Source organism: Lipotes vexillifer, unplaced genomic scaffold (assembly GCF_000442215.2).
Source record: "Lipotes vexillifer unplaced genomic scaffold, Lipotes_vexillifer_v1.1 scaffold627, whole genome shotgun sequence".
NCBI lineage: Eukaryota > Metazoa > Chordata > Mammalia > Artiodactyla > Lipotidae > Lipotes > Lipotes vexillifer.
Genome location: NW_006787891.1, coordinates 959,009 through 977,836, shown reverse-complemented (window position 1 = coordinate 977,836; position 18,828 = coordinate 959,009). Strand labels below are relative to the sequence as shown.

At 34.1% G+C, this 18,828-nt stretch overlaps 1 protein-coding gene across 2 annotated transcripts in view; it reads left to right on the top strand.

Annotated features, from left to right (window-relative positions):
* Positions 1 to 18,828, top strand: part of ELP4 (elongator acetyltransferase complex subunit 4) — a 249,546-nt gene that overhangs the window by 66,234 nt on the left and 164,484 nt on the right. For both annotated transcript variants that reach the window (XM_007460926.1, XM_007460925.1), the window contains exon 5: positions 6,363 to 6,502. In XM_007460926.1, coding sequence (XP_007460988.1) covers positions 6,363 to 6,502 — 140 coding nt within the window. The remainder of the gene's footprint in view (positions 1 to 6,362; positions 6,503 to 18,828) is intronic.

Here is an 18,828-nt window from a genome sequence, read left to right as displayed (position 1 = left end):
TCACCCATCCTATGAGGACTGCTCTTTGTGAATTGCTTGTATTTCTGCTGGTGATGCTTTTCACTTTCTTATTCATCAACTCATCCTTCTCCAAGGGCAAATGATATGTAATTATCTAATTTCTTATATTTGTTTCCATAGCACCACATGCATTTTCAAGTACTTCTGTACATTGTTTTATAGTTAGTTGGTAGTATAATTCTTTTCTCCACCAGACAGGATTCTCTAGAGGACAGAGAGCTTGTTTTATTATATTTTCTGTTGTATCTCCAGCACCTATGTTAATGCCATTTATTCGTTCAGTCAGAAAATATTGATTAGGCATCAACTGTGTACCAAGTATAAAATGTGTTGTAATAGGTGGCTATTAAGCAATGGTAAATTTTTCTAATTTAGATGGGAAAGCTATTTGAATAGTATCATTTTTAAGTGTGATTTATTTAAATGACTGTGAACAAACTACAAATAGGAGAGGGGTTATTTGCAACTCATATAGTAGAATAAGGAATAGTCTACCAACTAAATTTTTAAAAACAGGAAAAAAAGTAAAAAGGAAACTTAGGTAGTCCTTAAACATACAAGAACAGATGCCAAATTTCAATTATAATAAAATAAATGCAAATTAAAACTATACTGGCCTGCCATTTTTCTATTATTAGATTGTCAGTAATCTAAAATGTTTGGCAAGACACTAAATTAGCAAAGGTGGGAAGAAACTAGTACTCTCATACTTTGCTGGTAAAAATGTAAATAGGGACAGCTTCCGTGGAAGGTAATTTGGCAGTATCCTTCAAAATTACAAAAACGTATACCCTTTGATTCATTTGGAAATTTACATCATGAATATATTTACTCAGATGTACAATGAATTATGTATGACCTACTTATGAGGCATTTTTTTAATAATAAAAGATTGGAAATAACCTAAATGTCCATCAGTAAGCAACTAGTTAAATAAATTACAGTATATGTGGGCAGTAGAAAACCATACATTTGTATTCAAAAGTAAAAGGAAGCTCTATGTAATCAGAATTTGTTACAGGCATAGCTTAGAATGTGATTGAAAACTGGGTGCAAGAGGCCAGAATAAATGTAGTTATTCTCCTTGGGAAAACGTGAGTTAATTTATAAAGATTAAAACAGACAAGCAATGTAGGGACTAGCACTTGAGAACCCTAATAGCAAAGAACTTCATGCCTTTAATCTGGCAGATTCATTTAAGTAACTGGGCTTAAGGGTGACTCTTTTGTAAAGAGTGACTGTACTTCTAATTTTTTCTACTGGTATGTTCTGAAAGTCATTAAGGACGTAAGCTCTAAGTTGAATTTAGCTTTTGTGTAAAGACAATATACCAATTCAGCTTTAGATCATATAAAATACTTGTATCTTCCATTTCTTTTATTTTTACTCTTAGCTAGGTTTTGGTCTTTTCGTTGGTCGCTAACATTCTTGAAGTGAAATTGTCAGTGAAAATGCAAGTGATTGAAACTTTAAGCCTTTTTTTCTTGCTGCTTCTTATAAAATCTGTTTAAACTTGGGGAGAAAGTTCTTTGTTTCTTTATAGTTAATTGTCTCCTTCTATATTGTAATTACAGATGCCATTCCTGCCCCCTTTCACATATGAGTAAATACTGCTTGCTCTGTTTTTACTTTTAGAATAATGGTGTGCTTGCAGTTGTTATTATGGGGGTAAACTTCTCAGAGGTTACACATTAACACAAGCCTCAGCTTTCACGGCTTACAGCTTCAATGTTTTAAAAATTATGCTCTTACAATGATGTTCTCCAGACGACTTATTTTCCCATTTTCTTCAGGACTCCATTAAAATATCACTTTATCGGGAATGTCTTCCTTTGTCACTCTGTATAAAATAAAAACTCCATTAAAATATCACTTTATCAGGAATGTCTTCCTTTGTCACTCTGTATAAAATAAAACCACCATATTTCTCTTCAGGGTACTAGCCATCATCTAGCAGATAATATATCATCCATCTCCTCCTACTAGAGTGTGAACCAATGAGAGAAAAAGACTTTTACTATTTTGTTTTACTGGCATATGGTAGGTGCTCAATAGTTATTTGTTGAATACAAGAGTGAATGACATATAGTTTGTGAATTAAATGTTAAAGTGAGTTGAGTTGTATTAATTAATACACATAAATTGGCAGCTTATTTTGAATTTACAGTCAGTGGTCAAACTTAAGTTTACTAGTATTTACAAGTAAGTTCTGTCAAGTTTAGAAAATAGAATCCTCTCTGGCTTCTTTGCTTTTCTTTGAAAGGTCACTAGCATGTATATTTGCCTGTCACAGAAATTTTATATATGATGATTCGCCAAGACTGAGTAGACTTTGAGGATCACTCATCACTATCTACTTTATAAATCCAGACCTTACCTTGCCATCATCATTTTAAAGACAACAGCAGTAAAACCCTGGTTTTCTGTATTTTACTTGGGACAAACTATAGTTAACGCTATTATGAGTAAAGATTAAACAAGTAGTCCAAAACATAATGTAACAGAAAGGCATTTGGTTGATTATCAGAGATGCCTCTTAATTCAAGTCATCACCAGGTCCTAAGAGTGTAGTCATATTCCCATTTAGGGAACGCAAAAAAGGATAAGAATATGTACACCTAAATAAATAACAGTAGCTCAGTAAAGCATAAAGTAGTGCTTCTTCCTGTTGGAGACGTGTGTAGTTTTTAGAAGCCTACCTCCCCTCATCCTGTGATTTTGATTTTCTCTCCTAGATGGCCATGCCTCCTTCTTTCATATCCAATCATCAAACCCTATTCCCTCTTCATCCCAAGAATTCATAGCCTACAGCATATTCTGAGACTTAAGTTTTTCAATATTGTAGAGCTCTACTACCAAGGCCTACCATGGCTCCAGCAATTTATGACAGCATATTAGATCTTTATTATAGTAAATCCTCATTACACTTTGAATTTCCATCTTACTGGTTCAGCTACAACAGTCCTGTGATAGATGTGTGCATGTTGTAGATGACAACAAATACCATTTTTCCAATAAAGCAATGTAATTGCAAAGGATAGTGATGGATCTTCTGATTCTCTGGTGAATCATGACACAATAATAATAATTAATAATATTTATGTAGCACTTTATAATTTACAAAATATTCATTTCCAGTATTGCATTAGATTCTCACAACAGCCTAGTGAAATAGTTATTATTAGCTCTGATTTCTGGTGATTGAACTGAGGCTCAAAATGGTTTAGTAACCATTTGGGTTCTTGCTTTCTGTTGTGCCATACTGAGAAACAAAAAATGGTAACAATAATAAGAAAATGTCTTATTTAGACTGTTTATTTGTGGTGCAGCTTTTCTCTGAAATTTTTCTTTCTTTCTAACATACTTAAGTTGGGGAATGGTATTGTTTTGTTGCTCTGTGCTCCTCCTGAACCCCCATCAGAGTTCATTCTCCTTTAGCATAGTAAATTTTTATTGACCCAGTCCATTTTACTCTCTTCCACAGTTGACAAAGTTAAGAGTAGTTTATGAATGTGAAATAGAAGTTCTCATAATGTAAAACTAAAGCAATGTGTCTTATCAAGCTGAGTAAATGGAATAGTTATTGCTGATAGTTTAATTTTTTTTAATGCATTTACTTCTTCAGGAAGTTGATAGGTTTTCATGGATTACCATTACTCCTACTACTACTGCTACTACTACTATTATTATTATTATATTTAAAGCATTTAATGACCTTTTTTAGAGGAAATATTTTAAGTCTTTGTTTTACAATTCTAAGCCTCAGAAGATTTCACAGCATTCCAGTTATCTGATGATATGTTAATGCTATGTGTGTTGGGTAGAAAAAAACGTACAAAATTGTTTTTCCTGTAAGAGTATATTTAATTTTCATTTTCATTTTTTATTGAAGTATTAAAGTTTCTCATCATTAATAAAATGGTTAGTGTCTACCTTGTGAATATTTTAGTTGCCCTATCTAATCTTAATTTCTAAAAAATTAATAATTTAGTTTTAATAAGAAAAGCTTCCAAGTTTATTTTTACATTTTGATTAATTATTTGTGTTCTATATGTAAACTGTCACAGCATGAAATCAATTTTCTGCCTTGATTCATCCCAAATCTGAGATTTCTATCACTTTAATATTATAATTAGGAACATTGATAGAGACGGCAACTTAAAAAGCATACTTTGCTTCTTGGCAATTTAGCATATTCCTCAAAGTGCATAGGATTTCAAGAACCTTCAGTCCACTAATAAATTTATTAACTCAAACTTAAAAGAAGCGAAAAGTCTCTCTTTCTTTCTCTCTCCCCATGGCCAGTCCGCCAAAATAGATTATTCATGCTTATTTGATTCAGGTAGGCTTTTGCAAGCTTCCCTACTAGGCCTGGGAATGTGGTACATTGAGGCCTTTTCAGAGGCTTCTGACATAGACCAAGCTTTTATTGCATGGTGTTTTATTATTACCAAATCCTAGTCTCCACCCAGTTTGTAGGCACTCTGCTTATTCTTTTGAATCAGGAAAGGTTATCACCTACCTTAATCCATGCAGCAGTGTGGATTAAGGACACCAGTGTGCCCCAGGATTCTCAAAGAGGATCCTGGAAACTTCTTGTTTCTTCTTTTTTGCTGTCTTTACTAAATTCTATTGGGCCTTAGGGGGATTTGCATCTGAAATGGGCAACCTGGTGTTTTTCTCAATGAAGACATCAGATCAAAGTTCAGTTAGTCAAGGCCTTTCTAAAACATTAAGGGGGTTTGGACTTACACAATAAAAAGATGAGCTCTAGCAGAGATTGCAGTAAAAACATTCTGAACTATAATCCGGATAAAGAATAGATTATAGGCCAAAGAACAGACCTTGTTTAAATTGCTTTAGACTAATAACTTTACATTTAAAAACTTTACATCCTGTTTTTAAGAGACAAATTTTAATGTGACATAATGTATTTGTCAGTACTTTTCGTGGCAAATAGATAAATCATGTTTTTGAAGCCATACTTCTGTTTATATTGTATTGAAAAGATTAGATTAAGCCAACTGATAGGTCTCTTTCATTAATGAAAATAAACAGTACCTTATGGAGGAATGAACAGCCATTTTATCTAGAAAATCAATGTCAAACCCTCAGATTCTGAATCTGAGAATAATGTGTCTATTAGACTTTAATTTTTTAATTCTCTATTACTATATAATTTGATGTTTGTATGCATTTAAGAATATGAATTCTTGAAGTCTTAAAATGCAAATATCTAGTGTCAAACAAATGTCTCTTCTCTAAATTTCAAAGTTGTCAGTTACTTAGTAAAATAAGTTAAGAACCTACTGTGTATAATTCTTTAGCTTCTGTAAAGATTATCTAGTTTTGTCGAATGTTCTGAAACTTGTCTATTTAGTAGCATTCAAGACAGTGGAAGTTAAGTAAATTTAGATCAGAGACTTTGTTAGAAACTATTGCCAGATGGAATCTGTTACTAGTTCAACTTTGGATAGAGGTATATTTGGATAGAGGTATATTTAAATAGAGATAAATTTCTAATGTGCTGAATGAAAGAAATCAGCCAGAGTCCGTTCAAAGCAATGTAATAATAATGTTATATTATTGAGCTTCAACTATGCTATGTAATTAAATTCAGCATCAATAGTTATTAGAGTTTCTTATAAGAAAGATAATTGGTTGGAGAAATTGTTAGTAGAGGGCACAAAAGAGGAATTATCAATGAACTAATGAATATGCCAGGTTTCTGATTTAACTAATAGAGCTTAGGTACATTCTCCCACTGTATCATGTACCTTGTTCCTATCTGGAATATCCCAGTATATTTTATACTGTTAGCTCAATTTTAAGTTTGTAAGAAGTTTTGAATACTATATATACACATGGTATTATGAGAATTTAGTTTTAAAATGATGCTCAGTTTAATGTATCTAAATAGCTAGTTTCTTTTGGGCCCCTCAGCAATGAAATAATGTGGCTTAAGTTTTCATTCTTAGTAACTGTAAATTTATTTTATTTTTAAAACTTGAAGTCTTAAATGTTAATTGAGTTATGTATATAAAATTTTTGAACTGAGGAAGGTATAGTAAAAAGGCAAAGAGGTGTTCAATTTCTTATCAAACTTAGGGAACCACCAGGAGTGAAGACACCTGGGAGATGTAAAGGTTGATTTCTAACTATCAATAGTTTATAATAATAAAGATTGTTGCATACTTCTTTGAAATTTAATGTCTATGTATATCAGCTCTTCCTTATTTGCATTAAAATGCATAAATATATCAGAATTTTGCTGAATGTAGGATAAATAAATTGCAGTTTAAAGAAAAAATTTTAACAACCAATATGGGTTTTCTTATCAGGCTAGACCAGTATCATCTTCAAGATTTGGTCACTATTATGATTTATCAAAAAGGATACCACAAGAACTAATTGAGGCTTCAAAATGGCATGGATTTTTTCTTCCAGAGAAAATATCATCAACTCTTAATGTAGAACCCTGGTAAGTTAATGATTTCAATTTACCACAGTCTTTGAAAGAATGCATATTTAAAGGTACATATCCTAATAAATGTTTTCTGTATAATATGTAACCTTAATTGTACATGTTTCATATTATTTCATTATATGTGGTTTTCTTCTTTTTCTCATCCTGTAACTGTTGGACCTACTATTACTCTTAATTTGCAACTTGAAAAATCTGGATACCAAATTTACAATACCTGCTGTTTTTATTTTCAATAAAATGTGAAATAGTTCTATATTAGGGGCTTTCAGCCCTAAATGCACATGGATACCTAAATATTGCTTATTGATAATAATAGTGAAAATGGTATAAAATCATGCTTTTGCTCCATGTTTTTTGATACATGCTCTTTCAGAAAGTAAACAAGTACTCTTTTTTAATATTTTATTTATTAAGGCTTTCTACTTCTAGTTATGCTGTAAATAAAATAATCTGTATTTTTTTAGATAACAAGAGAATTTAGGGTTTGAGTTTTGCAATGAAAAGTTTTAAGTAATAAAATAACAACATATATAGTGTTACTAACTGTATTAAAGCACACCTCTGAAAATTACAGTACTTGACATTGAATAATTTATAAAGTATTAGGAATATTTAATTTCAATTCTTATTGCAGTTGGATCAAGGGAAGGTAATTCACAGAATAGGTTGTTGCCTCTGTTTTCTTTCACCCTGTAAAACCTTTATTTTCAAAATGAGATGAGTTATTAAATGGAAATTTAATAGATAGGAAGTTGTGAATGGAAATGACTTAAAAATATAGAGTCTCTTTCCCAGAAATATTACATGAAAATTTAGTGGAGACTATCCTATTTATTTTTATTAAATCTCTTTCCAAAAAAAATTATTTATTAGTGTATTCTCCAGTCCATATGGCTGGAGACTTACAGAAAGTGGTGCTTTGATGATGCTTTAGTGTTAATAGCTGCCATTAATGAATGACTGCTATGTGTCAATCACTCTACTACATACTCTACATTTGTTATCTAGTGTAATCCTTGTATCAGTCCTATGAAAGTTTGTACAGTATTCCCATTTTCCAGAAAAAGATACCAAAATTCACAGAGGTGATTTATCTGAGCCTCAACTATTAAGTGGTCAAACCAGGATTAACCTAAGTCAGAAGATCCCTCTCTTTTTTTTTTTTTTTGCCTTACTGCTTCAAAGGACTTTGGTGTCCTTCACCTTTATCTTCTTGTGTTGTATAGTAAAGAGCACTGATAAAGAAATTAAAAATCTGGGTTTTGGTACTGAGTTCATCCTACTGTTACTCTTGGGCAAATCCCTTAAATTCAGTGAAAATAAATATCCTCTTTTGAAAAATAGGGGCGGGGTATGGGGGTTCTAGGAGGAATACCACCTGTCCTTCCTATATCACTAATTTTTTATTAAGTTTGAATGATTATATTGATTATACTAGTTCCTAATTTTTGTCATTCACTGAACCAGATATACATATACATATACTTGGGAAATAGGTCAAAATAGTGTTTCCATGATTTGTCAAATAATAAATCATGGAACCCAGATTCAAAGTCAGTTCTTTCTGACTTCAAAAAATCTGTGTTAGCAGTAATGCTATCTGTACTGCCTCCATTCATGGAGTGCTTAGGGAAATGAAAAATGTACATTAAGTATGATATAAATACATGAAAAATAATATAGTGTTACTTTTGTAATTAAAAAAAAATTAAGGATAAAACCAGAAAGTACAAAGTGTTTTTCATTTGTTCAGCAACTAAAGAGAGGAGGGAATTAAAATTTGTCAATTTTCGGTTCAGTGTCAGGCACTGTTCTAGGCATTTGACCGTGGGATATCTCATTGAATCTTCCCAGCAACCCTCCAAAAGAAGCAATATTATTCCCACTTTGTAGGAAACTTGAGGTCAGAGACGATGAGCAGCTTTGCCACTGTTTCACTGAGTGACTAAGCAGACACCCAAACCCAAGTATCCAAAACCCTCTGCTCTCTTTTCTGTACCAGGCTGTCTCCATTTACTGCTGCAGTAACTGTACAGCACACAAAGCTGGGCACCTGAAAAATTAAACCTTATTGGATGTGGAAATATAGTCTTTAAAGTATATTTTAAGAATATTTTTTGAGAACTAACAGCTTTGCATGGAACAGTAAAATTTATAGATTTTAATTACCAGGGCAGTATTTCATTTCATAGTGGTTAACTGATAATTCATTTATTTCATATTAAACTTAAATGCTTAATTAAATGTAATTAAACTTTAAACATGTAATTAAATTAATTTTGAAAATGGGTACTTTACCATGTGAGATTTATTTTAATTTATGAAAAGCATCTGCTCATTTCACTAAAATGAACTTTACTGGTTCATTTATAAAACAATAAAGCTAAGCCTTACAGTTGTCCTTACTTTTCCTATAATTAAGACTAGAGGATATAGCTGCATCCCACTATTGTGTGTAAGGATATAATATATAATTTTATAATTTCTAAAGGCGCTGTTGAAACATATAAAGATTTTTTTACAGTAAGAAAACCGGAAGGTCATTAAAAATCTGCACTAACTAATTTTAAAGTATTGGTAGGTTTGCCAATGGAAAATGTTCATACATACAGTTTAAACTTTCAAGTTGAAGCCTAGGTATAAAAACCTGAGATGTATCACAATAATATTACCCAGATAATTTTGTTTTGATATTTCACTGTTATAAATCTCATAATCTCAATCATAAAGCAATGACAGAAAAACTGATTTTGAGAATAAATTGGTAGTCTACAAATTTAAAATGAAGTAAGTTTTGCTAACAGGTATGCCCAAGCACAGTTCTCTTTCCTCACTAGAAAGATATTGTCATTATTTATTATTTATTAACGAATCTACTAACATACTGCTTATCCAACTGTTACAGACTGAATGTTTGTGTCCACCCCACCCCCTGCCAAATTTATGTGATGAAGCCCTAGTCCCAGTATTTGGAGATGGGGCCTCTGGGAGTTAATTAGAGTTAGATGAGGTCATGAGGGTGGAGCCCTAGTCTGATAGGATTGGTGTCCTTAAGAAAAAAAGGGAGAAACACCGAGCTCCCCACTCTCTTCTTGAGTAAACACCCAGGAAAAGCCATGTGAGCTCACAGCGAGAAGGTGACCATCTGCAACCCAACACTAAACCTGAGAGCACCATGATCTTGGACTTCGAATCTCCAGAACGGCAACAAAATAAATTCCTGTTGTTGAAGCCACCCAGTAGTTTGTTACAGTACCCCAAGCCAACTAATACACCTATAATATTGCGAAATGTTGCTTTTTAAATTATAGATATGTTAGGTCTTGAATATTGATTTTACATAAAGTTGGCAGTAAATAGAATGATTTTGTTTTGATATGTTTCTTTGAAATTCAAGATTTTACTTTGCATATCTATGCTAACAATAGCTAGTAGTAGCTAAAAGTTTTGTATTAAGTTGAATGAACTGAATTCTGAGAGAACTAGTTATCTTTCTAGGAGAATTTCTAGGAGAAAAACAGTGGAAAGCGGATAGGAATATTACTTAAGATTTTAGGAGTCTTTTTTTCATTTTTTTTTTTTTTATCCTGCCAAGTCTCTTTACCAGAGTAAATGGAACCTCTATATAAGCCTCTGTAGTATCTTCCTAGACAAATTGTAGCTATGCTTCCCATACATTCCTACTAGTATTCCTTTGTTCATACTTCTGTCAGATCACTAATCTCATTACACTTAATTATTTGTCTTGTCTATATTCTTATCTTCCCCCTCAAGCATTGGAAATCCTTGAGGAAAGGGTTATGCTTTTTTCATCTATTTATTCTCTGAATCTAGGACACAAGTGTTGAGTTGATAGTTGATGAATTAGTGAATCAATGCACAAAATATAGTAAGAACTCAAATTAACTATAGTCTTGTTCTTAGCACAAAGATTTAGAGGGATGAAACTGGGTAACTGAAACATAGCTATGTAAGAGTATATTTTATTTCAAAAATACAGATCTCAGATTGAGAAGCAGAGAATCACAGTATATTTAGAAGTTACAAGCAGAAAATTCACTCACGAGAAAGGAATTTTGAAAGAGAACTTCTAGGTAAGATTAAAAGTTCAGAACAGAAGTCATAAAGTTATAGAAGTATACTATAAACTACTCTATTAAAAGGAAATAGTAAATGATCTATCAATCAAATCTCAGAGCTAGGGGAAAAGAAGATGTAAGTGTAAGGAGGGATTTTACCTATCTTCCTATCTGCGGGTGATATAATTAAAGTAAAAAGATAGTATCTGAAACTTTAGAGAGAGAACTATTATCCTGAACCTCATTTTGACCAATGAAGAGAAATGACTTGCTTATATGTTTTTCTTTCTTCTTTCTGTCCTTCAAGGGGGCCTTTGGGTACATAGAATTTAGTTGATCATTCTAGCATGCTGTTTTCATTGGTATCCATGTTTTCTGTTTGTTATTTTCCACCTTATTCCCACATTCCTAATCCCAGTCATGTTCCCCATAGACATACTCTCTCTTATTTATGTGTCTCCTTCCCTATTTCTATTCTTCCTTCAATAAAGTAATCATTGACCCTTGACTCCTTTCTCTCTCTCACTCCCTACATTCAATCTATAAGCAAATCATGTCAATCGTATCTTCAATATATCCAGATCCTGATCACTTCTTGCAACCTTTACCTCTACCACAGTAACCTAAGTCACCCACATTTCTTGCCAGGGCTCTTGGAATAGCCTCCTAATTAGTCTTGCTCCCTGCTCCTTGGTGGCTCCTATTTTTCTCCAAAACAGCCCTCATGAACTTTTTCACATAGTGCTATCCAATAGAACTTTCTTCAAGGATGGCAATTTTCTATGTGCTGTTCAAAATAGCAGCCACTAGCCACATGTAACTGATAATGAGCATTTGAAATGTGGCACTGAAATTTATATTTTATTTTAATTAATTTAAATGTAAGTAGCTATACGTGACTAGTGGCTATCTTGTTAGACAGTACAGTTTTACAACATAAGTCAGCTCTTAACACTACTTTGGCTCAAACCTTTAATGAATTCTCATCTCACTCAGAATAATAAACCTATATCCTAACAGAGATCCATAAGGGCTACATGTCCTTACCTAATCTTATTGCTAGCTACCTCTCTGATCTCTTTGATTTCATTGAGTTTGGGGAAAAGGGTGAAGGGAATATCAAGAATGCTTTTCAGACATTAGAACTAGGATGGTACTGCTTACAGATATAAGTAGACATAAACATATATCTAACAATATTTATTGAACACCTTCTCTGACGTGAGCACCTTGTGTGCCCCTGAGTACCTTTTAGGAGCCTAGAATTATGTTAAGCTCCAGGTTTATTGTAATAAGCAAAGCAGCTGTTATCCTTGACCATTTATAGGTTACAACTGAGCAAGAAAGCACACAATTTTTTTTTTTAAAAACCAAGTAAACAAACAGATATATATGCCATTATGAATTGTGGAAAGTAATGTAAAGACAAAGAACACTTGCCATAAATTGAGTGGGGGAAATAAACTTTGAGTTGTGTTCCGATGAGGCCTCTCTGAAGACCTGAACCTGAGACTTGAAGAATAAGAAATATGAAGGTGGTCATACAAAGACCACTAAGCCAAGAAGTGTTCTTGGGGGAGGGATCAGCAGGTGTGGTTAGAAAGTAAAGAACTTGGTGTTTTCAAGGACCTGAAAGGCCATGTTACTGAAACAGAGTGAGTGATAGCAAGGGCTACAGGAAGATGAGTTCAGAGAGATAGGCAGCGGTCATACCATTGTTTTAAGAAATTTGTTCATGAAAGGGCAGAGAAAAAGCAATAATTGGAAGAGATTTGGGGTGACAAAAGTTGTTGTGGGGGGTTTTTTGGGTTTGGTTTGGGGGGTTGTTTTTGGTTAGGTTTTTTATTTTTTCTGTTTTGTTCTGTTTAAATGGAAGTGGGAAAAAAATTCATTAAAAAGGGAATGGATGAAGAGGTAGCAGCAGTTTCTAACTATATGGCATTGGGCAGATTACTAAATGCCTTAGGAAAATTCTTAAACCACTCACTACCTCTGTTACCTATCTATGAAATTGGTCTAAAATTAATACTCTTTGAACACTGCTTAGTACATAGGAAATACATAGGGGGTAGTCAGAGTATTTTCTGGAAAAGGCAGGAGGTGCCTCAGAGCAGGTGTGGAAGGACTGACCTTTAAGACACAATAACATTTCCTCCACTGGAGGGAAGGAGGGAAAGGAAGCATAAGAGAACAGTGTAGATGCAAACAAATAGGTTTATACAGTTGTAGGCAGAGTCTTGAGTAACACTGAAAATATGGATGTCTTCTCTCTACTTAGTGAATAATAGGCAGGATCATCCACTAAGGAATAGTTACTTACCTCTTAGGAGTTTGGGTTAAATGGGAAGGTTTGAAATGGTTGTTTCATAGACTGCAAGAATACACGGACTGGAGAAGCATCGAATTTTTGGGGGGGTACCAGTCTGTCGGGTTGTGCGACTTTCTTGCATCTGTGCTGATTCCTGGGTGCAGACAGGATTGAAGTTTCGCCAGGTGCCGTCAGCAGAAGGACAAAGAGCAGAGAAGTATTAAAAGGTGAACAAAATGATGGACCCCATACCCTAGGCTAAAGAAAATGAATTGATAACAGCTGCTGTTAATACGGGAGGGAAAAAAGAAAGGGTAGTAGACTGGCAGTGGACTAATCTTAATAGTGAGGGTAAATGAACAAAGCAAGTTACCAAGATTAGAAGTGTTGATTGAGAATAAGATGTTTGAATTAGGACTGTAAACCAGGTACAACATCTTCAGCTGATAGTGGGAAACATCCAGAAGCTTGATAACGGCAGCAGCTTAAAAAGAGAATGATTGGGGTTGGCTAAATATATATTTTTTAAGGCATGGAGTTTTTTGTGTGTTTTATTTTACTAGAAAGTAGGCGAGGAGGAGTGGTTTGAAAATGACACTGGAGAACAAAGGGGATGCCAACCAAATCTCCCAAATATTGAGGAAAGGAGTCTAAGCTGCAACTTTACTTAGTCTCAAGTGCCCACCACCCTCCAAAGGAAATCCAGTTATCTTTTGGAGGGTCATGGGCACTGTAGCTTTTATTAAGATCTAAGGCTGATGGTAGCTGTGGAGACTGCAGCAGTGACTCTAGTGGAGAGGTTGTGCAGCAGCTTATTCTGCGTGAGAGACCTGGGGTGGTTACTGAGTTTAGCATCCAAGATAAAATAGAACGAAAAAGCAGACTGTAGTAATAGGACACAGAGTACGCTCCTGTTTACATAAAATTTTAAGTAGCTTTTCCCAAATTCTTTTCTAACACAAATTCAGTAGATGTTAATTTAGTTTCTTAAATATACTTAGTGATATTTGGTCAAATAAACCCATGAATGACTAAGCTAAATCTTCTTATACTGTGAAACTCAGTATATATCAGTGTTGAAAAGGCTATGAGAGAAATGCCAAAATTAAACAAATAAGTAGTTATAATAACCCAGTTTATATTTGTTTATTTGTAAAATACTCTTTTCAGAATCAAAAACATTTTTATCAGCATACTTCTTAACATCCCACAATATTTTTTCTTAGTAAGAGAAGGAAGGATTGACATAGAGATATGTCTGAAAGGATGTTCATCAAACTGTTAAGAATGTTCACCTTTGGGTGGTGGATTTTGGATTTTTTTTTCTATTCCTTGTATGTTTTGTATATTTGGTTTTTCAAATTAATTTATTTATGACTGCATTAGGTCTTCGTCACTGCGCACAGGGACTACTCTTTGTTGCAGTGTGTGGGCTTCTTATTGCGGTGGCTTCTCTCGTTGCAGAGCACAGGCTGTAGGCGCACCAGCTTCAATAGTTGTGGCAGGCGGGCTCAGTAGTTGTGGCTTGCGGGCTCTAGAGCGCAGGCTCTAGAGCACAGGCTCAGTAGTTGTGGTGCACGGGCTTAGTTGTTCCACGGCATGTGGGATCTTCCCGGACCAGGGCTCGAACCCGTGTCCTCTGCATTGGCAGGCGGATTCTTAACCACTGCACCACCAGAGAAGTCCTGTTTTGTATATTTGAATTTTTATAATGAACAAACATCATTTTTATAATGGAGAGAGATTTCAAATAAGTGTGGAAAGTATAATCATTTGAGGATAATATGGTGAAATCTTTATCCTATATCTCACATCAAACTATATTTCCGAAGAGTTAAAGATTTAAATACAATAAATTAAAATTATAAAAGTAATAGAGGAAAATTAAAGAGACTGTCTTAAACTCTGGGAGTAGGGAAATAACTGAGTATATCTAGTGGTTCTCCACTTGAAGGAATCAGAACTCTTCGGAGAAATGTTTGATTCAAAGGAAAGAAAAAGATAAACCTGTAACATCTTTTTATGCTTAGAAATGCTTAAAGAATGATGAGGGTATGTCAAAAGGATACAGAAGCCAGCTCAAAAGAACTCCCACTGGCTAAAGAAGAGGCAATTTGAGCATCAAAATATGTAAATATAGTAATGGATTGTAACCCATTTAATAAAACAGCAAGCCACGAATACTTACAGACACAAATAAATGAATGAATGAGTGAGTTATTAAGGAAAAAGATATTTACATAGCCTCAAAGTACCTCCCCACAAAATATTGACTACTGCAAAGGGGAAAGTATAATTTTATGGTGGAGAAGCCTGGCAGACATCACCTTAATCAAATTAACATCACCAGTAATGAGGCAAATTGAAATTATGTATCACCTGATAGCATGCAATGAGAAGAACTCAGCAACACTTCTGTGATATTCCTATCAACTACTCATAATTTAAATCTAATCATAAGGAAACCTCAGACAAACCCAAATTGGGAACATTCTATCAAATAGATGGCCTGTAATCCTTAAAAGTGTCAAGACCATAAAAGTCAAGAAAAATCTAAGGACTTCCAGATTGAAGGAGACTGAAGAGACAACTTGGGTGCAACATATGATTCTGAATTCAGTCCTTTTGCAATAAAGGATGATACTAGGACAAGTGACAAAACTTGAATGGGGTCTGAAGGTTTGATTAAGACCATTTTTAAATTAGTAAAAACAAGTTGAGTGCCCTAATGCAAAATGGGCAAAAGATATCAACATGCTGTTCTCAAAAGAAGATATAGAAATAGCTAATAAAGCTAACTAATAATCAAAGAAGTGTAAACAAAAACCAAAGAGATACCATTTTTCATCTGTCAGATATTTGAAATGATAATGCCTTGTGTTAAAGATAGTGTGAAGAAACATGTCACTCGTGTTAATTGTACAAGTGTACATTGTTAAAACAATTCTAGGAAAGTATATCAAAAGTGAGAATGTACATTATCATTGTTGCCATCATACCATTTATAGGAATCAGTAAAATTATTTCTCCTTTGGGAAAAAAATATAACTACTTGAGCAAATATTTTCAATCTGGACAGTCAGCTCTCTTTTCCCTATCCCATTCTTTACTTTGAGAAAAACTCATTTGGAGTTCAATTCCTCCATAAATAGAGGCCCACGCATGAACTGTGGCCATATTGCTTTTGCCTTCCACATTACTTAGCTCACTCCTGAAAGTGTTTTAAAAGACTTACTGAGTGAAAACACTAATTCAAAGAGATACATGCATCCCAATCTTCATAGCAGGATTATTTACAGTAGCCAAGGTATTAAAGCAACCTAAGCATCCATTAACAGATGAATGGGTAAAGAAGATGTGATATACATATACAGTGGAATATTAGTCAGTCATTAAAAAAAGAATGAAATTTTGCCATTTGCAACATCATGTATGGAGCTGGAGAGTATTATGCTTAGTGAAATAAGTCAGAGAAAGACAAATATATGTTATCACTTACACATGGAATCTAAAAAATAAAACAAATGAATGAATATAACAAAACAGCAAGAGACTCACAGATATAGAGAAGAAACTAGTGGTTACTAGTCAGGAGAGGGAAGGGTGGAGGAGCAGGATAGGGATAGGGGATTAAGAAGTACAAACTACTATGTGTAAAATAAATAAGCTATGTGGGAGCCTCTATGCGAGCATTTGACTTTACTGAGACCTCTGTACCATTGCCTATCATCTATCACCTGCCTTGATACACTCTTTCAACTAATTAACCATCTTGATCCATGGTCAGTTTTTTTATCTTCACTTCCATGTCCTTTGTCTCACTTGCTCAGCAAAACTACTATTCTGGTTAAATGGGACTCTGAGTGAAAAGACAGAAAGTGGTGGTTGGGGGGAGGGAGTGTATGAACTGAGATTATACAAGGGTAGCAGTTTTTGATGATGACAAGATCTAAGGTATGACCATGGGAATGAGCATTGTAGGTAGAATGGAGACAAGATCATTGGAAGAGAGGCGGTCAAGAAACTGAAAGGCCAGGGTGTTTGAAAGATGAATAATGACCCAGAGTTGGATAGATGACAGCAATAATGACGGGTAGTAAGAGACAAAATTTAGTGACTTTTTTATATCAATAATTAAAGGAAATTAGAGTAATTGAACTGAATTATTTTTCATGAAAGATCATAACCACTGTCAACAGTGTCCCTGTCAGACAGTGGATTGTTTCATGGATGTACGCAATTCTTCCATCTTCATGATCTTAGTACTTTCCCAGCTGTGTTCCAGAGGTCTGTGCTGGTCATAGCCCTCCTTTATGCCCCTAATATTACATCTCTGTATATTCTTCTCTTGGTTGAGTATCCATAGCAAAGAGAATCAAATCCAGTGTTGTCAGGCGAAAAGCATCAGAAAAGAAAAATCAATAAATGACATCGTTCAGTGTAATAATAATGGAATTTTTAACTTGAAAATTACTTGTGAATAGACTTCACAGTCTTTGTAGTCACATGCAAATTATATGCTAATATAACTTTAACTCAGCAAACTGTTTTAGTTAGTTGAAACATTTGATATTGTGCCTACTGCCTTATAAGTATGTCTCACTCTTTGTCATAGATGAATACCCGAAATATATGTGTAAATAGATTTTTAGTAATACAAATCATATTTTCTCAGTGATTTGCATAATGTCAAAAATCCTTCATCTTTAAATTAATCATAATTGGTAGTGATAACAGTTTCTCTTCCTAACAAGTAGTTAAATCAATACTTAAATGCACCAGAAATTCGTTTTTTTTGTTTGTTTGTTTGTTTTTTTATGCGGTATGCGGGCCTCTCACTATTGTGGCCTCTCCCCTTGCGGAGCACAGGCTCCGGACGCGCAGGCTCAGCGGCCATGGCTCACGGGCCCAGCCGCTCCGCGGCATGTGGGATCTTCCCGGACCGGGTCACGAACCCGTGTCCCCTGCATCGGCAGGCGGACTCTCAACCACTGTGCCACCAGGGAAGCCCAGAAATTCTTATTTTTAAAAACCCAGCAATGAATCATTTTAATGAGAAAAGTCATTCTTAAAAGAAAAGAAAAATCATCCTTGAATCATATAATTTTAAGTCAGAATGGACAACAGAGATTATCTAGTGTAGTTCTTTTGGTTTACAGATGAGAAAATTTTGAAGCCCAGAACAGAAAAAGTAAAGAATTTGCCTCACATCACACATTTTGCTACAGTTGTTGGAACAGATAGAACCAGAACCGAGATCTTAAGCATACTTTCCACTGTGCTATACTGGTATCTAGTTTGTATACTTGTAAATTTATGCTTTTCAATATTGAATTTTCTTAATAAACCATACACCAAGTTAATACTAGTGAGGCCTATTGGTGAAGTTCTCACCAGTGCAACTGAAAGAGAAATACCTCCTTAAGACTATACACCTGAATACTTTGACTTTATTGAATGGAGCCATGTTCAAACCTCATCTGAGTGACATGAGTGTATTTGAACCCACAGACTTTTCATTGAATCTGGATCTCACTGTGGATCTCACTCTAGTTTAACCAAAAGAACTTAACTCAAAGTTTTAGAAAACTTGAATTTTAAGTGCCACTTCTGTTACTTAACTGTTGTATAGCCGTGGCCAAATCACTTGATCCTGATAGGTCTTAATTTTCTCAACCATGAAATGAAGATAATGGCTATACTTACCTCACAAAGTTACCGTAATGATCAAACGTTGTGACAGTAATGCAAAAGATTTTGAGTATTTATTATGTGCCATACACTTTGCCAGTTGATATAATTACAATCAGAAACAAATCCAAGAGCTTATTTTCTATGAGTTAACTTTTCACTTATCAACTAATTTCACATATACTAATTTTATTTTTTTAATTTATTTTTTCACAAATGAAATCATGTCTCCTGTTACCTAA